At 46.3% G+C, this 20,150-nt stretch overlaps 1 protein-coding gene across 4 annotated transcripts in view; it reads right to left on the bottom strand.

Annotated features, from left to right (window-relative positions):
* Positions 1-20,150, bottom strand: part of LOC122561291 (dynamin binding protein) — a 119,274-nt gene that overhangs the window by 4,215 nt on the left and 94,909 nt on the right. For 3 of the 4 annotated variants that reach the window (XM_043712954.1, XM_043712955.1, XM_043712951.1), the window contains exons 7-15: positions 18,253-18,400; positions 16,265-16,282; positions 13,546-13,745; positions 11,033-11,163; positions 9,616-9,720; positions 8,827-8,955; positions 7,223-7,555; positions 2,011-2,190; positions 43-241 (exon numbers count right to left, since the gene is read on the bottom strand). In XM_043712954.1, coding sequence (XP_043568889.1) covers positions 43-241; positions 2,011-2,190; positions 7,223-7,555; positions 8,827-8,955; positions 9,616-9,720; positions 11,033-11,163; positions 13,546-13,745; positions 16,265-16,282; positions 18,253-18,400 — 1,443 coding nt within the window. The remainder of the gene's footprint in view (positions 1-42; positions 242-2,010; positions 2,191-7,222; positions 7,556-8,826; positions 8,956-9,615; positions 9,721-11,032; positions 11,164-13,545; positions 13,746-16,264; positions 16,283-18,252; positions 18,401-20,150) is intronic. The other variant, XM_043712953.1, reaches the window with a different exon arrangement.

Genomic DNA, 20,150 nt, shown 5'->3' with positions numbered 1-20,150 from the left:
GGGGGGGGAGGGCGGGAGAAAGCACCTTTGGTCGGCCCTTACCCCCATTGTCCACCAGCCAGCGGTTTTGACTGCCCATGGGATCTTGCTGTTTAATCACCCCGACCAGGTCTCCTTCCTGTAGGGAAACATCCAGTTGCTGAGCAGCGTTGAAGTTCCGGTCCGTCTGATACAGCTTATCCGGTTCATACTTTGCCAGTAAGGCTGCTCGTTGTTCATCCGTCTGGACCGTGGTGTTCGGCTGGCAGGGAATGGGAAAAACATGGACCAAGCAGTTAGACGGAGCAACCGGAATCGATGTGCAAAACGGCATCTCTTGGCAAGGGTGGGGCCTTTCGACCTGTGGAACTTGTTCCACTACATGCCTTGATCTGAATCGTAACTCAATTTACCCTTAACATACCCTTAACAAATCCCATCAAAATAAAAACAGCAAGTGCTGGATAAACTCAGCAGGTCTGGCAGCCTCTGTGCAGATAGAAACAGAGTCAATGTTTCAGGCAAAAGCAGGAATGGGGGTAATGAGGAGGACAATGTGGAAAGGTGGCATTGAGAAAGAGAATCCACCATGGTTTTTTCTCAGAGCATATTAGCTTGAAGGGCTGAATGGCCTACTGCTACTCAATTTCCTAAGCCAGAGGCAGAGATTGGTTGAATAGGCTGGGACTTTTTTCACTGGAGTGGAGGTGGTTGAGGCGTGATTTTGTACAAGTTTATACGATGATGAGGGGCATAGATAAGGCGACAGGCAGGTGTCTTTTTCCTAGGGTGGGGGATTTCAAGATGAGGGGGCATATTTTTAAGGCAAGAGGACGAAGACATGGGGGGCATTGCAGGTTTTAGAACACAGAGTGGCTTGCGTGTGGAACGCACTAACAGGTGGTGGTGGATGCAGATACAGTTTACAACGTTTAAAAGACATTTGTATAAGTGCATGAATAGAAAAGGTTCGGAGGAATATGGGAGGTGGCAGGAGCAGGCAGGTGGGACTAGATTAGTTTGGGATCATAGTCAGCATGGACTGGTTGGACCGAAGGGTCTCTTTCCATGCTAGAGAATTATGAAAATACTTACAATGGCGAGCAGGTAATTTTAAAACCTGGACAAACTCAGATTCAGCCTCAACTAGACTACGGTGTCCAGTCTGGTTGAGCAGCTTTGAGTAGGTGGATAAATTGAGAAGCTAGGGCTGTTCTCCTGAGAGAATCAAGGCAGAGGGGGCATGGCTTTTAGCTCTTGGCAAGAGAAGCAACAGACAGAGCAAAAGAGCCATTTCACACAGCAAGTGGTTAGGGCTGGGAATGCGAGAGTGCGGTGGAGCCAGGTTCAATCCAGCTTCTTGGAAAGGGAATCGGATTATCATTGGGAAAAGGAAGAATATGCAGAGTTACATTGAGTGGCACAAAGTGCATTGCTTGGTTCACCAGACAGTACAAGCAGCACAGACTGAATGGACTCATTGTGTTCTGACAACGCAGCGACTCTATTCTCCATTGTACGGGGCCGATGGAACCCCTCACTGAAACACACTGACAGGTCTGAAACATTACAGTGCTGGAAGTGTATAAGTGCATGAATAGAAAAGGTTCGGAGGAATATGGGAGGTGGCAGGAGCAGGCAGGTGGGACTAGATTAGTTTGGGATCATAGTCAGCATGGACTGGTTGGACCGTGGGTGGCACAGTGGTTAGCACTGCTGCCTCACAGCGCCTGAGACCCGGGTTCAATTCCCGCCTCAGGCGACTGACTGTGTGGAGTTTGCACGTTCTCCCCGTGTCTGCGTGGGTTTCCTCCGGGTGCTCTGGTTTCTTCCCACAGTCCAAAGATGTGCAGGTCAGGTGAATTGGCCGTGCTAAATTGCCCGTAGTGTTAGGTAAGGGGTAAATGTAGGGGCATAGGTGGGCTGCGCTTCGGCACGTCGGTGTGGACTTGTTGGGCCGAAGGGCCTGTTTCCACGCTGTAATCTAATCTAATCTAATTACAGTAATGTCAAAGGGAGCAGCTGACTCACCGTGGTCAGGGCTTGCAATCTCGACGACTGCCTGTCTGTCGCCTTCCGATCAAATGGTTTTCTGGAGGAAGGGACGGTGTCAGGGAAGAAACTGAAGACTTGGAGTAATTGGATGGCTTTGACGTGTTGTTCCTGGAACGAGGCCACGATACTGGTGTCCTTGCTCACCACCGTGAGGAGCTGGACCAGAGAAAGTCTCCATCAGTCATCACCCAACAGACCCAAACACAGTTCAAACAACGCACACGTTGCAAACAAACACAACTCGGCTCAAAAACGGAGCATCGTATCATCCACTTATCACAGTGAACAGAGGAAAGTTTCCTCTGCACTGCTCCCCAGCAAACATGCCAGTGACAGGTGCAGCACAGAGTTAGACAGAGTAAAGCTTCCTCTACTCTTTTAAACTGAAGCAAGAGCTCCCTCCACATTATACCCATCAAACACTCCCAGGACAAGTACAGCATGGTGTTAGGTACAGCATGGCGAGTTCTCCCTGCATTCCATGAGATCGAACCTTGCTCACCAGTCTCCCATGGGGAACCTTGTTGAACACTTTACTGAAGTCCATTTAGAACATATCTACCACTCTGCTCTCATCAATCCTTGTTGTTACTTCTTCAAAAAACTCAATCAAGTTTGTGAGACATGATTTCCCATGCGCAAAACCATGTTGACTATCCCTAATCAGTCCTTGCCTTTCCAAATACATGTACATCCCGTCCCTCAGGATTCCCACCAACAACTTGGGCGGCACGGTGGCACAGTGGTTAACACTGCTGCCTTGCAGCGCCAGAGACCCGGGTTCAATTCCCACCTCAGGCGACTCTGTGTGGAGTTTGCACATTCTCCCTGTGTCTATGTGGGTTTCCTCCGGGTGCTCCGGTTTCCTCCCACAATCCAAAGATGTACAGGTTAGGTGAATTGGCCATGCTAAATTACCCATAGTGTTAGGTGAAGGGGTAAATAAAGGAGAATGGATCTGGGTGGGTTACGCCTTAGCGGGTTGGTGTGGACTTGTTGGGCAGAAGGGCCTGTTTCCACACTATGTAATCTAATCTAAATATCTCAATAAAGAGGCCCAGCAATCACTTCTCTAGCTCTAGGGTACACCTGATCAGGTCCTGGGGATTTATCCACTTTTATGCCTTTCAAGAGATCCAGCATTTCCTCTTCTGTAATCTGGACATTTTCCAAGATGTCACCATCTATTTCCCTACATTTCCCATGTCCTTTTCCACAGTAAATACTGTTGCAAAATACTTGTTTAGCATCTCCCCTATTTCCTATGGCTCCACACAAAGGCTACCTTGCTGATCTTTGAGGGGCCCTATTCTCTCCCTAGTTATTGTTTTGTCCTTAATGTATTTGTAAAACCCCTTTGGATTCTCCTTAATTCTATTTGCCAAAGCTATCTCATGTCCCCTTTTTTCCCCTCCTGATTTCCCTCTTAAGTACACTCCTACTGCCTTTATACTCTTCCAAGGATTCACTCGATCTATCCTGTCTATACCTGACATATGCTTCCTTCTTTTTCTTAACCAAACTCTCAATTTCTTTAGTCATCCAGCATTCCCTATACCTACCAGCCTTTCCCTTCAACCTGACAGGAATATTCTTTTTCTGGACTCTCGTTATCTCATTTCTGAAGGCTTCCCATTTTCCGGCCGTCCTTTACCTGCGAACATCTGTGCACAATCAGCTTTTGAAAGTTCTTGCCTAATACTGTCAAAATTGGCCTTTTTCCAATTTAGAACTTCAACTATTAGATCTGGTCTATCCTTTTCCATCACGATTTAAAAACTAATAGAATTAAGGTCGCTGGCCCCAAAGTGCTTCCCCACTGACACCTCAGTCACCTGCCCTGCCTTATTTCCCAAGAGTAAGTCAAGTTTTGCACCTTCTCTAGTAGGTACATCCACATACTGAATCAGAAAACTCTTGTACACATTTAAATTCCTCTCCATCTAAACCCTTAACACTTATGTTTGGAAAGTTAAAATCCCCTACCATAACTACCCTATTATTAGATTAGATTAGATTCCCTACAGTGTGGAAACAGGCCCAACAAGTCCACACCGACTCTCTGAAGAGTAACCCACCCTCTGACCAATGCACCTCACACTATAGGCAATTTAGCATGGCCAATTCACCTGCACATTGTGGACTGTGGGAGGAAACCAGAGCACCCGGAGGAAACCCATGCAGACACGGGGAGAATGTGCAAACTCCACACAGACAGTCACCCAAGGCTGGAATTGAACCTGGGTCTCTGGTGCTGTGAGGCAGCAGTGCTAACCACTGAGCCACCATGCCGCCCAGATAACTGAGATCTCCTTACAAGCTTGTTTCTCAGTTTCCCTCTGACTATTACAAAGTCTATAATACAATCCCAATAAGGTGATCATCCCTTTCTTATTTCTCAGTTCCACCCAAATAACTTCCCTGGATGTATTTCTGAGAATATCCTCCCTAAGTACAGCTGTAATGCTATCCCTTATCAAAAAGGCCACTCCCCCTCCTCCCTTTCTATCCTTCCTGTAGCATTTGTATCCTGGAACATTAAGCTGCCAGTCCTGTCCATCCCTGAGCCATGTTTCTCTAATTGCTATGGATATCCCAGTCCCATGTTCCTCACCATGCCCTGACTTCATCTGCCTTCTCTGTTAGGCCTCTTGCATTGAAATAAATGCAGTTTAATTTATCAGTCCTACCTTGTTCTCTGCTTTGTCCCTGCCTGCCCTGACTGTTTGACTCGCCTTTGTTCTCAACTGTACCAGTCTCAGATTGAAATCTTTCCTCACTATCTCACTGGATCCCACCCCCCCAACTTAATAGTTTAAATCCTCCCAAGTAGCTCTAGCAAATCTCCCTGCAGTATATTAGTCCCTCATGAGGGGCCAAATGGCCAACTCCAGTTCCTATCACAAATGTCAACATCAGGCTAAGAAACAGGACCTCATCTTTCAATGAGGTATTTTACATCTTTCTGGACTCAACAGAGTTCATGTGTTGGGTTTAACTTTACTTTTACTTTCCGATGCCAGATGTTCCAAGATGGTGCCATAGCGTAGTGACTCTTTGTGAGTTGTCCCCAGCAGATTATCTCCTCACATCTTTTATAACCTCTCTATTCGTTTAAATCTCAACTGTAAATCTGTCAGAATAACTAACAATGCTCTCTTAAATCTACTTACAAATCTGGACAATTTCTGACCTCAGGAAACAACCCCGGACCCCCCTGTTATCACTCAAAAATGGACCTCTCATATATTAAAGCTAATCTTTATCTGCATCTCCTCTGTAGCTATAACACTATACAGCAGCGCCTCGACTTACGAACTTAATCCGTTCTGGGACCTGGTTCGCAAACCGAAAAGTTTTACCATTGTTCGGATATTTCCGGAGTCTTTTCTCTTTTTTGTCTCTCGGAGGTTGGTGATGCCACAAGAAAACGATCCAGAGAAACTTGTTTTTTCCTTTGCTGCAGAATTTTCCGAAAATGGGAATCACATTGTCATTTAAAATGTTCACTGCTCTGTTGGTCACAGTTTTGTTAGGGTGAGATCTCTCAACAAAAGCCTGCACTTCACTCCATTTGTTCGTACCTTGAATTCCGTACGTACATTGAAGCAAAATTTTACGAACAATCCTGTTCGTAAACTGATTTGTTCGTGAACGGGGTCGTCCGTATGTCGAGGCACTACTGTATTCTGCATTCTATTCTATTACCCTGAGGTACTTATGTAAGGTATGATTTGTCTGGATAGCACACAAAACAATACTTTTCACTGTATCTCAGTACACAGGACAATAATAAATCAAATCAAAAACCATTCTGCCATTCGCTACTCTTCTAAACTTATCTTTTATTTCTTGTCCTCTACCTTTTTAGAATGCACCACCACAAACTCATTGCTCCTTTTTTCCACCCAATCATAGACTTGCCACTCATTCTTTTCCTTACTTTAACATTTGACCTACTTAAAACCCACCCCATTTCTCCCTCTCCGCCCCCCCCCAGACCTATTGCAATATCATTCACATGAAAACTAACGCTGTTTCTCTCTCCATGATGTCGCCAGACCTGCTGAGTTTCTCCAACACTTTGTTTTAACTTCACATTTTCAGCAAGTATAGGATTTTCACTTTGGTAGTTGGTCTATAAATGATTTCCACCTCTCTCTCCTCTCTCAAACAGCAGAATGACCTCCAACAATTTTCCGATCGACAAGAATGGTTCCTTCTTTGTGAAAATGTAGAAAAATTAAAGTTTGGGCACCCACAATGCTCTTAGACATTTCCTTTAAAATCCTGAGGTGGAAATGACTGAGGATGTGTCACTTTTTACTGTCACCATGTTCTTCATTACTGTTAGTGTCCTTACATTACCGTTGCTATAACCCCATTCTGGTTCAGCATCTTCATCCATTGTAAACTAACTAGGAAACTAACCACTCAACACGATCACCACTTCCATATGTTCATTGTCAAAAATCACTGATCAGTCTGCAACAGAAACCACACTTCTTATAATATTAACACAAAGGATATCTCCAATTTGATTAATTAATTCTCTCTCCCTCCTGCTCCACAAGTGCTGAGGACGTCAGACATTTTCTGTTTTGCTCGCAATAAGATTTGGCCTCTTCTTGGGTCTCGGACACAACATTGCAACAAGCCACCTTGGACACACTTGAACTTACTACAATAAAAGCAGAAAGTGCAGGAGAAACTCAGCAGGTCTGGCAGTGACAGTGAAGAGCGAAACACAGTACAGAGGAACCGAAGGACACAGGCGGGAAGTACTTTGTTTAGTTAATCGAATGCTGGATAATCGAGTGCTGGATAACATAGTTTAGCCGAGCATTGGGAACTTGCGATCTTGTTCGGATAATCCGAAATTTGAATAATTGAATGCCAGGTAATCAAGGTTCCTCTGTATACGCTTTGAACCAAAGTCTTTTTTTTTGGAGGTGTGAGTGATAAACCCCTTGTAACGCAGTCTCCTCTGCCTATTCCAGTCTCTACGAAAGCTCAACGCCCCTGTTAAAAATTCCTCTGCCTTTGTTACCCACTTGTTTCAGCTCTGCATTTGGACAATTTACCACAAGCACGGAGTAGACTCCCCACCATTCCGACAGTAGCTGCATCCCCAGCAGTCAGCGCTGATTTAGCCACTTGAAGTACGAGGAACCCCCGTTGCTTTTACCTGCGACAATGGCTGAAGCTCGTTCAGGGTCAGGCCTACAAACTCCTGGTGGGCCTCGGCAAACCCTTGCATACAGTTGATGAACAGCTGCTCGGCACTCTTGTGAAACTTGGGCAGCTCGTCGAGGAGCTGGGCGTTGAGAGCCTCGTAGTTGTTTTTGGCAGCCTGCAGCTCATCCAGCACTTTCCTGTCCTTCAGCTTCTCGGCTCGCTCCTTGCAGTTGTTGTAATCCAGCAGCTTGTCGAAGCGTTTGATGATCAGCTTGTGGGGCCCCGCGCACATCCCCAGGAGCTGGTTCAGGGGCGCGATGACCAGGCTCTCTGCCCGCTCTTTCTGTTGGGGGAAACAATCAAAGGGAAAAGGTCCTCAGCTCTGATTGTACATCACCCTTCCCCGACCCCCATCTCTCCGCAGCCCTTGGAGATTTCCATGCCGCTCCCTTGCCCCAGTGTGGATCACTGTAGCACTGCATATGTCAGCTGTCTAAGCCCAAAAATCTGCAACTAGCTCCTAAACATCTCCATCTCTCTCTTCTTGAAATCTCACTTTAACTGCTGCAGCACCTCCTTCAGGTGTTGGGTGAGTATTCAACTGTCCGTCTGGTAACATTCCAGTGAACACCTCAGGAGTTTTATGGTGATATAGGTGCTATACAAATGCCACTAATTGCAGGAGGAACTTGAGGATGCACCGAATTCAGGTACAGCTCACTCGGGGGTTGCTTGGCAAACCATGCAGATCTAGAAAGTCTCGGACTGCAGTGGCCTTGGAGGGAGGGGCAGCAGGAGAACACAGAGGGATGTGGAGGGGGTATGCCCCTGGGCTCGGGAGGGGATGGAGTGTGACTGGGAAGAGCCCAGTCAGGCTCTGGAGCACAGACAGGTTCAGTTGTGATACCTGGACCAGCACATCAGGAAGGAATGACGTGGGCAGGGAAAAAACATCGGTGCCTATGGAACCGAAATGGAGCTCTAGTTCATCATCTTTGGATAACAGGAAGAGGAGAGCGAGCACGAGAGCAAGAAAAACCGGAACAACATCTGACCCAATGTCCCTCAGGGTATGGACATCACTGCTGAAGCATCAGCATCTGGTCACTCAGGAGAGGATAATTATCGGAATAAAGATCCAGCAATTCATCCTTTAAGCAATCAGGAATCTCTCAGTACATTAGCACGCCATTTTGTCTACTATTTCTGTATTAGCTCTTTGAAAGACCAGCCTAATTAATCCCACAATGCTGCCTTCTCCCTGTTCCCCTGTAACTCTGCCCTTTTGAACTTTAAACTCCAGCCCTGCTAACGACAGCCCCATCTCATGAGTGAATCGTTTAGAGAAAAAAAATCTCAATTCTCTTTGGAAAATTACTGAATCTTCTTAGCTGGCCTTTCAGTCAGTGCATTCCAGATCGCAACTCATGGTGCGAAATAAAAAATAGTTCATACTCCCTCTCTGGTTCTTCTGCCAATTTTCTGAAATCGGTGACCTCTGTTTAGCAATCTGTCTGCTGGTGGAAACAGCTCCTCCCTATTTACACAACAGATAATAAGGCTGACTCACAATCACTGTCTTCACTGATACAGACACTTGGGACCCACACTTACAAAGTTGGTGAAGAGGTTGTCACTGATGAATCGATGCGCTCGCTGGAAACTCTCCAGATCTGGGTGATTCTTCTCCCCGTACATGTCCAGGATACTCATAGCCACCAGCACCTTCACTGACACAGACTCCTATTGCAAGAAAAGGACCTTGGTCAATCTCCAATCCAGCGTAAGCCTGCAGCGATGCAACTTGCCCCACAGCCCTGGTTAAAGGAAGGGGGTGGGGGTTTTGTTGGGGTTGGGTACGAGCAGGGATCGAAGCCCTTTTCAGCCTCAGCTCCACCACGAGCGGGTCACGTTGGGGTCAATCGCAAGGCTCCAGCTGCCTCAACCCAACTGCACCTTCAGCCCCTGACTAGGAGTGTCTCGTGTCAAGCTGTTTGGACTGTGGAGACAGCATCCAAACACTTCCCTGTCTGTCCCACAATCTTCCACTTCCCCATCAACCCCGACCTGTCTCCCACCTCCCCATCGACCCGATCCCAAACACTTCCCCAACAACCCCAATCCTTCCCTCAAGCTTCTCCCCATTCCTCATCCACCTTCCAAACACTTTGCCATCAATCCCACTCTGTCCGTTAATCTCCTCCCTATTGATCCCTGTCTACCACCCAGCCCAAACCTCTCCTCAGTCACTTTAGCTTCCACCCACCCACCCATAGGCACTTCCTGGGAGAGTGCCAGTGGTCGATTAGCCCCTCCCCCGTCGTTCGCTCTAGACACAGAGGTGAAGGGGTGCCCTGAGTGGATTCAACCATCTGCCAGTGAGAATGCATGACACTCACTCACCCGCACGTGTTGCAAATAGAGTGAGAGATCGCGGATGAAGGATTTAATCAGCCGCTCCTGTACTCGAAACCTCCTCTCTGCCTCCTCAAATGCCTCGTCCTTAATCTGGAAAAGAGATGAGATGCTTCAACCCTGACCCCAAATGGTGAGAAATGAGAGTCCGAGTTAGAGGAAAGATGTATTTCTAAACATGCAACTCATTGAAATATACTGCAAGATGTTTTTTGTTTGTTCGTTTGATGTGGGGGTCTCACTGGTTAGGTCAGCATTTATTGCCCATCCCTAGTTGCTTTTGAGAAGGTGGGGGTGAACTGCCTTCTTGAACCACTGTACTCCGTGTGCTGTGGGTTGATCCACAATGCCCTTAGGGAGGGAACTCCAGGATTTTGACCCAGTGACACTGAAGGAACAGTGAGTGGCTTGGAGGGGAACTTGCAGGTGGTGGTGTTCCCATGCATCTGCTGCTCTCGTCCGTTTAGGTGGATGTGGTCGTGGCTTTGGAAGATAGTGTCTAAAGATCTTTGGTGGATTTTTGCAGTGTATCTTGTATTTAGTCTGTACTGCTGCTACTGAGCATTGATGGTGGAGGAAGTGTATGTTACAACAAGTGGACATGATGCCAGTCAGTCGGGCTGCTTTGTCCTGGATGGCGCCAAGCTTCTTGAGTGTTGTTGGAGCTGCACCCATCCAGGCAACTGGGGAGTATTCCATCACACTCCTGACTTACTGAATGAGGGAGCAGCCTCAAGTGAATTGAAATGGGAAACCTGCCTCTGAACTGAATTAGAACAAAGTGCTCATCGTAGTTTTTTCTGAGCTGACAAGATTAATGGATTTGTGCATTTCCTCAACCTGTTATAAAGGTTACAATATATAAATGTCTCTCCATTAACACCACACAGGTTTGCAGTTATCAGGTCTCTGACATATACTGGATTAGGTGACTGTTCCAGAACACACTGACCTTGTCATTTTATAAAGAAAACCCTTTACAAAAGAAACTCACACCCATATGCCACTATCTTGAAATCAAACTTCATAAACATATATTTATACACACACCTTGCATCGTAGCATAGTCTAAATGAAAGTCCATATTTGGAACAGGAGGAAGCCGAAGAGCTCTCAAACCTGTGCTGCCATTTAATTAGGTCACAGTATTTTAATCCCATTTACTCTGTACCCCAGCCCAATAGCTCTTTATGGGTAAAAGGTCCAGCTTTCCAATCCCCTTTATACAAGGGGTTGTCTCTGACATTACCCACTGAAAGCCTATGGCCCCTGCACTGATCAACTGCATTCAACATTTTCAAACATAGATTAAGATCCTGAAAAGAGATGAGGTGGTTTCACGGTGACCAACGCTGATAATTCACCTTTGATGGTGAAAGGTCAGGTGTGTGGCCTGATTTCTTACCTGGGGAGCGAGACCCGTCAGGTGCTTGAGGTGACTGCTAACCCGGTTGGATTTCTTTATGATGGAGTGCATGCTCAGCTTCGAGATCTTGTCTATCAGCGAGTCCTCATCCCCTTTACGATACTTCAGAACTGCAGAGACACACACAGGAGTCCACATCAACAACAATCTGCCTTCACATAACATCCTCAATCAGTCTGCATTCTCCAGGATACTATCAAAACAGGAGTGGTGATGTGGAAAAGTTGTCTCCCCAATGCTCTGAGCCAACATTAAATCTCCCAATTAACATTGCTTAGAACAGAATGTGGCTGATCTGGCCACAATCTCAATTCTGTTTGAACGCGCTTGTGAGGTTTCCAACATTATAACAGTGATGACACTTCAGAAAGTAATGCATGCACTTCGGAACATCTGGGAGGTCCTAAAAGGTGCTTTAGAAATGAAATTTCTTTCAAGGTTTTCTTTTTACCAAAATATTCTAAGGTCTTTCATAGGAGCAGTTATCAAATAAAATTTGACAGTTTTTTTACACTCCTACATGGAATGTGTGTATTCCTGGTTGAGCCAGCATTTTTCACTCATCCCTAATTGCCCTTGGTCGTGAGACTGCTACGGCAAAGATGTGTGTTTTAAGAACCATCTTAAAGAAGCATTGAGAGAGACAGACAGACAGAGGTGGAAGGTGTAGGCTAGGATTTCCAGAGTTAGTCACCTTGGCAACTGAAGGTCCTGGTGCCAATGGTGGAGCGAGGAAAAGTGTGAAAGCTCAGGAGGTGGGAATTGGAGGAGTGCGGAGAGGGGTTGTAGATCCAGTTTAAATAAGCTGCTGACACCCTAGCCCAGTCTGGGCTATTGCAAGAGGCCACTGGCAACCAGCTGAAATAGGATTTGGATTAATTCACCGGATGCAAGAATCACAGGCAAGGTCAGCACTTAAAAGGTTTGAGAATTTGTAATGAGGATTGTTCTGGACCCTGTGATAGCGGAATCGATTCAAACTGAGTGGCTTGCTTTTTGTTTTAACAAGTGAATGCAAACAGCAAACAAGGAATGGAAATGACTGAGATGAGGAGGAATTTCTTCCCTCAGAAGGTTGAATGTCTTGGGAATTTCTCGCCATAGACAGCTGCGGGAGCCAGAGTCCGCGTGTGTGTTTATGGCTGAGAGAGACAGATTCTTGATCAGTCGCTCAGGTTAAAGTGTGAAGGTACTGCAGCCAAATTTATAGACAGTACAAAAATAGGTGGAAAGGCAAGTTACGAGAGGGTTTTTACAAACAGTTTAAAGGCAGACATTGATAGGTTAAGTCAGTGGCCAAAGAAATTGGCAAATAGAGTACGATGTTGGAAAATGTGAAGTTGTTCATTCTGGAAGGGAGAACAAAAAATGGAATAGATTATTATTCATTTGGAGGAAAAACTGCAGAAAACAGCAACACTGTTTACAACCCGTTGCAGTGGAGAAGCCAGATCCACCACATGAACTCAGCTCGGCGAACAGATAAATCCAATTTGTAGCAGTTTTGATCCCCTAATTTGTTAAAGTATTATTTCATTAGAGGCAGTTCAGAAAAGGCTCAGCAGGATGATCCCTGGTGGGACTGTTATATTAGCAAAGGCTAAATGGGACCCAACTCATTAGGGCTTTGGAGAATGAGGGGTGATCACATTGAAACACTCAGGATCCTTAAGGGGTTTGACAGGGTAAATACTGAGAGGATACTCCCCCTCATGGGAGAGTCTAGGACCAGAGGACGCAGTCTCAGAATAAAGGGGTGCCAATTCAAGACTGAGATGAGGAGGAATTTCTTCCCTCAGAGGGTTGAATGTCTTGAGAATTTCTCGCTACAGAGAGCAGTGGAGGCAGAGTCCCTGTGTATGTTTATGGCTGAGAGAGAGAGAGACAATTCTTGGTCAGTCGGGTAATCAATGATAATGGGCAAAGTGCAGAAAAGTGGATGGGAAGAATGTCAGATTAGCCATGACCCTATCGAATGGTGCAGCAGTCTTGAGATGTCTTACAGGTGATTTGGCCATCGCTCACTTGAGGAGGAAACACCTTTCACAATGTACAACACTTTCTGTCTCTCCCCACAGTGAATGAAGGTGATGCACTGAGGCCCCCCTGGAGGAGACAGATTGCTCAGGGTCACTGTAATGTCCTGAGCCAGGTTTACAGTGACCACCCTCGCTAGTGGGAGCTCAAAGCTTGCCTTTGGATGAAATTTGTCACCAAGATCTTGTTAATGATTTTATCAGTCCCTCATTCCTGTATCCAATGGGATGTCTGTAGATCTCCCTCAGGGAGGTTCAATTGAACACAACAGATAGACCTTGACAGCAAGTTTCTGTTATAGGGACGGAGATGAAGGTGAGGGGGAAGGGACAGAGTAGAGGGGGAGGGAGTGAGCAACACAGAAGGGGAGGTGGAGGGACAGAGAGAGAACGAGGGATGGGGAGGGGAAGGGACAGATGGAGGGCAAATGTATAAATGGGAAGGGCAAGTCTCACCCAGGTCTTTGCGCCGTTTGTACTCATTGATGTTAACGTTGAGGTCCTTCACAGCCAGCACAGCCTCTCCCAGGGGCTTTTTGTCTCGGTGTGTCTCTGGGGTAGTGTTCAACAGTTCCATAAGCAGCAATGGGTACCTCATTACACGCTGTACTGGCTTAATGAGAAACGAACCCAGGTTGATGTAGTTGGTTTTGCCCCTGTTTTGCAAGGATAAAAAGGATTGCAAATAAATTTTTAAAAAAAACACTCGCTGCTGGAGTATTGTCTCCAGAAAAGATGCTCAGGTCTTGGAGAAGCGTTGGGGCGATTTACCAGAATGGGTTCAGGGAAAAGGACTTCAGTGAATGCGGATAAATGGGAGAAACTGGGATTGTTAGAATCCCTACAGTATGGAAACAGGCCAGTTGGCCCAACAAGTCCACCCCCAGATCCATTCCCCTACCCTATTCCTCTACATTTACCCCTGACTAGTGCACCTAGCCTACACATCCTTGAACACTATGGGCAATTTAGCATGGCCAATTCACCTGACCTGCACATCTTTGGACTGTGGGAGGAAACCGGAGCACTCGGAAGAAACCCACGCAGAGACAAGGACAATGTGCAAACTCCACACAGACAGCAGAGGCTGGAATCGAACCTGGGTCCCTGGCGTTGTGAGGAACTGTGCTAACCTTGGAGGTTGACGGGAAGATTTGATTGAGGTGTTCAAAGGCTGGTCTGATTTACTCAGAGGAAACGGTCTCCAGTGACAGGAGGCTCATAGGTTGAAGGTATTTTCTAAAAGAACAGGAGGGCGGGGTGGGGGTGGAAAAAGAGGGTGTGATAAGTGGAAAATTGCTTTTTCTGTAGCGAGTTGTAATCTGGAACACGGTATCTGAAAGAGCATTTGAAGCAGATTCAATGGTAATATCGAAAAGGAAAAATTTTTCAAAAAAAATTACTGTGCTGGGAGGAAAGAGTAGGGAGGTGGCACTAATGGGAGAGCTCCTTCAAAGAGTCAGTACACATTGACATAATGGCCTCCTGGATTCGCAGGTTCACAGAGTTTCTGCACAGTATAACATTGCTTCAGACTTCACTCTGGACTTAGCTGACTAGTTGAAATTAAAGGACTGTTCACTGACCATCATCTGAGCCTTTACACGGACTGTACATCCCATGAGAAAGAGGAGATTGGAAAGGAGACATCGGGAGAGAGCCAACCCAAAGGGCAGGGAAATGAAATACTGAAGAAACAAGCCTGACTAAGACTGATGATTGGCCATGATCCTGTTTGATGGGCCAAACGGTCTAACTCTGCTCCTATTAATCCAAGTTGAGTGTGTGGTGCTGGATAAGCACAGCAGGTCAGGCAGGGATTCCTGATGAAGGGCTTATGACCAAAACGTCAATTCCCCTGCTCCTCGGATGCTGCCTGACCTGCTGTGCTTTTCCAGCTCCACTCTCTCAACTCCGACCTCCAGCATCTGCAGTCCTCACTTTCTCCAATTGGTCCAACTCTATATGGGTTAGTGTTGATAGTTCAGCACGGACAGCTTTATATGTAACCCTGTGCTCTCCCTATTCTGGGACTGTTTGATAGGGACAGTGCCAAGGTAGCTTTAATTTCAGGTTAGCTTTACTCTGGATCTAACCCCATGCTGGTCCTGTCCCAGGAGTATTTGATTGAGGTGGGGGCAGTGTGGATGGAGTTTTACTCTAACAGCCTGTTATCAGGATGAACTTCCTTCCCCTTCTTTGAGTCAGAGTTAAAGGAAATGTTTACAGATAAAACTGGCAACAATTATATATTGAAATACTTCCTGCAATGCAGCATCAGGTGGATTAAATCTAGCATTACTGGTTAGCAATGTTAAATCAATAGTAAAAAACACACGCAGGCTGGTTAATTAGTTTAATACAATCAGTGTTCAAAAAGGAAATAAGTGAAAGTGGAGGGGACTAGGGAAGGAGGCTGCAGTGTGTCCATCAACTAGATGTGAGCTGCCAGGCATAGGGAGGATCTCGAGGTGGTTTGTGGGGGATGTTCAGTCACACATTCAGCTGGGATTACACCATGCTCGCTACACGTTGTTAAAAGGGACAAAGCTGACAGCATGGGCTATAACAACATCACACACTACCTGCCCATCCCCCTCTCTGCACCCACTTCCTCTATCCTCCGCCCTTCCCCTTTGCACTTACTCCCTCAATTCCCTGCCCTTCCCCCCTGCACTCACTCCCTCTGTCCCCTGCCCTGACCCTCTGTACACTCAGCCACATTCACACCCTGCCCCAATTCTCCCCACCACCATATCTTCACATCAGGATTAACCTCTCCATCATTGGCCTTCCTGTAGTTTGATACAACATTCAGCTCAGTCCTCTCTCCTGAAGCAGTCACTTCGCTACCTCAGTGGGAGAAGCACACTTGGGGTTTTGAACTCTGGGGGTGCCACTGTCCTGTTGTTTACCTGATATTTGCACAAAGCCTTCTCCACACACCCCAACCTCGTCACTTGATCCCTTGTCTTCACCCCATTCCAATCAACTCCTTCTCCGAACCAACCAAGCAAGTTCCCCTTCCAGCCCCTCCACCTGCTTACCCCTTCCCACACACAGACACACACATTTCTCCCCATTCAAAAGCAAGGACAGGAATGCATGTGGTGTTGGACACAGCTAGAACGTGCAGGGGTGGAGGGGGGTGTGAAGGTTGCAGGGTCAGACTTACCACTTACGATATATTGCCCTGGCAGAGGAGCACGATCAACAGGAGGGGGGGGAAAAGAGGGAGGAAAAAAGTGAGTTACTGGGAGAAAACATCAGTAAGATCCAGACAGCAAATCGGCAAAAGACCAGATACTGAGATAACACCCTCTCCATTACCTGCAGGGTCAGACCAAGGCTCATTAGAAAGCCTCTTCCAAACCCACAACCATTGCCAGCGAGAAACATAATGGGGCAGGTACACTTGGGCAACTTCAGGTTTTCTTCTGAGCCACTCATCATCCTGACTTGGAAAGATATCACCATTCCTTCATTATCGCTGGGTCAAAATCCTGAATTCCCTCCCTCAAGACATTGCGGGTGTCCCTAATACTCCCAGGACTGCTGCGAGTCAAAGTGACAGCTCAGCACCATCTTCACCCGGGGCAATTAGGGATGGACCATAATGCAGGCCCAGTCAGCGATGCCCACAACCTGCGTACGTTTTATTTCACAAAGAAATTCAAGGTCGGATATTTTGTACGCATCATGAAAACTGGCTTTGAAGGCAAAAGCTGGGTCCAAGGACAGAGGCGATTGCAATGAGTGAGAGAGCTGTAGGATTCTCAATGTTGGAAGAACAACTTTCAGATCTGACAACATCTAGGGAGCTGGAGGAGGCCATTCAGCCCCTTGACCTGCCATTCAATGAAAACATGGGTGATCTGGATCCTCACTTTGTGAATAACCTCAAAGTAACAAAAACATAAATTGATGGGTCTCACATTGAAAATGACGGTCTGAGTGCCAAACATCTGCTACTTTGTAGCGTACGGTGTTATACTTCTACTATCCTTGGTGTGAACCCAAGTGTTTCCTCAGTTCACTCCTTACAGCCTGGCTCTGAATGCTTTTTTTTAAAAAAAGGTTATCTTCCCTTGTCCAAGATTCTCCCACCAGAGGAAAATAGATCTATCTGTCCTGACATTTACTTTAAAAATTCCAAAAGTCTAAATCAAATCATGCCTTAACCGCCTGCATTGCAGAGAATGTAATTGTAAATTTATTCGATTGCTGACATTTGAGTCAGTGGGACCCCTGTAGGGCAGGGCTGACAGAACACTCACTGCAGTGCAACCTAGTCTTCCCTCTCTCAGGAGGGTGTGTAAGATCCATGACTAGGGAAAGATGTGGTGCTGCTATTCCTGGTCAATTTGCCCCTTGATTCAGAAAATAACACTGATTATTCGGTCACAGTTGTTACATTCTTTCTGGGATCTTGCTGTGCACATACCAGTTGTCGTGGTTTCCCTCCGCTGGCTGTAAAATGTTTGGGGATGTTGGGATGGTGGAAGTGCTCTGGAGCGGTGTGAACCCGTGTTGAAGATTCCTGCTTGAGGTGACATGCGACTGGGTGCAGCACTGAGGGGGATTTGTAGAGGGGCACACAGTCCAGACCCACAGAGAGGCCGGACACTTGGTCACAATCACCTCTTTACCTTCGTCTCAGCTACAGGTAGTACTCTCACCTCACAGTCAGATGGGCCATAGTCAGAGGGATTTGGGCATAAAACCCAGGACAATACTGCCAGTGCAGTGGTCCATGAGTCATTAAAACACCTACCCACTCAGGTGGGTCTCAGGGCAGCTTGTCAGACGGTCTCCCTGGGGACTGTGTTTGTCTGTCCACAAATATCATTGGGAAAAAAAAATTGAAAACACCAACATCCATTCATGAATCACACTGTGGGAGCTGGCTGTGTGTAAACTGGCTGCAGCATTTCCTACATTCCTACAGCACATGTTAAAAGTACTTCATCGGCTGAGAGGTGGATAAAAGGTCTGATAGAATCACAGATTTTTATTTACCCACGTTTCGGTAACTGCAGTTTAGAAGGGATTTGTTGACAGTAAGACAGCTGGAACACGGGAAGACATGTTTTTAAGAATCTTCTAGAAACATGTTAACTTTCTTTCTAGCTCCCTGTGAGCCATCATTTGCTCTCGTCTTACCTCAGGTGATCCAGGCATGTGTTAATATGCCCCTGAATTTCTCTGTCCTTCTCATATATATCCAGGAGAGCGATAGCTTCCTCATGATTTTGGCAGTAAACATTGTACATATCCTCAAGCTCATTCCTGAACGATAGGAACACATGACCTGCACAGGGTAAGAAAGTGCAAAAGCGATTCTTTAATTGATTGATGAGGCACACAGTCCTTATTCCTAAAATTCATTTGTGAATTATTAATAAATTGAATCATTCAGACACCAAAACCTTCAGTGGCGAGCGCTTCAAAACGCTGTGGGTGAACCTTATAAAGATGTTGAGGCAAATCGCTTATTGCTGAAGTGATAAACATGTCGAGGATGTTGCTCATCCTCCACAAAATGTAAGAATCATAGAAACCCTGCAGTGTGGAAGCAGGCCACTCAGCCCATCGAGTCCACACTGACACTGACCCCCACCAACAATACCCCTGCATTTGCATTGGCTAATCCACCTAGTCAAAATATCCCTGGACATTATGGGCAATTTAGCATGGCCGCCAATCCACCTAACCTGCACATCTTTGGACTGTGGGAGGAAACCAGAGTATCCAGAGGAAATCCACACAGAGAGAACGTGCAAACTCCACACAGACAGTCACCCGTGAGTGGAATTGAACTTAGGTGCCTGGCGTTGAGAGGCAGCATTGTTAACCACTGAGCCATTGTGCCACCTAGAGAGGTTAAATGATTTCCCACTGTATTAGGAATTCTTTGAATAAGTGATTTATTCTGTGGATGCAGAGGGCATGGTGACTGTGCTGTATTTAGATATGCGGAAAGCATTTGGTAAAGTGTCACATCAAACCTTATCACAGAAAATAAAAACTCGTAATTTTTGGGGTTGGCACACTGGCTGGAGAGAAGATTGGCTGGCATACAGGAAGCAAACAGTGAGCAGGACACTGAGTGGTGTGTCACAGGAATCAGTGCTGGGACCTCAAGTATTTACATTTTATACAAACGACTGGAAGGGAGGAATGGTTGGGATAAATTTACCGATGACATAAAGATAGGAAAGGAAGTTGCGAAGATGATATAAAAGAGGTACAAAAGGATAGAGACAGGTTAAGAGAGTGAAGAACAAAATGTGGGAAAATCTGAAATTGCCCTTTTTGGCAAGAAGAATATTAAAAAGAAACATATTTTCTAAATGGTAAGAGCTTGTAGAGCTCTGAGATGCAGTTCGGAGGAAGTTTACCAGATAACATGAAAGAGTTCAGAAAAAATTTACAAGGATGTTGCCAGGGTTGGAGGATTTGAGCTATTGGGAGAGGCTGAACAGGCTGGGGGTGTTTTCCCTGGAGTGTCAGAGGCGGAGGGGTGACCTTATAGGGGTTTACAAAATTATGAGGGGCATGGATAGGGTAAATAGGCAAAGCCTTTTCCCTGGGGTGTGGGGGAGTCCACAACTAGAGGGAATAGGTTTAGGGTGGGAGGGGAAAGATATAAGAGAGACCTAAGGGGCAACTCGTTCATGCAGAGGGTGGTATGTGTATGGAATGAGCTGCCAAAGGAAGTGGTGGAGGCTGGTACAATTACAACATTTAAAAGGCATCTGGATGAGTATATGAATAGGAAGGCTTTGGAGGGATTTGGGCAGGGTGCTGGCAGGTGGGACTAGATTAGGTAGGGATATCTGGTCGGCATGGACAAGTTGGACCAAAGGGTCTGTTTCCATGCTGTACATCTATGAGTAGGCCTAAATCCACTGGAGTTTAGAAAAGTATGAGGCAACTTGATTGAAATAAATCTGACCCTGAAGGGGGTCTTTAACAGGGTGGTTGGGGTTGTGGGGGGGAGGGAAGAATGTTTCACCTTTTGGGAGAATCTAAAACTGGAGTGACCGTCAAAAATAAGG

The sequence above is a fragment of the Chiloscyllium plagiosum genome, chromosome 22, assembly GCF_004010195.1.
Source record: "Chiloscyllium plagiosum isolate BGI_BamShark_2017 chromosome 22, ASM401019v2, whole genome shotgun sequence".
Classification (NCBI taxonomy): Eukaryota; Metazoa; Chordata; class Chondrichthyes; order Orectolobiformes; family Hemiscylliidae; genus Chiloscyllium; species Chiloscyllium plagiosum.
This window is presented reverse-complemented; position numbering and strand designations above follow the sequence as displayed.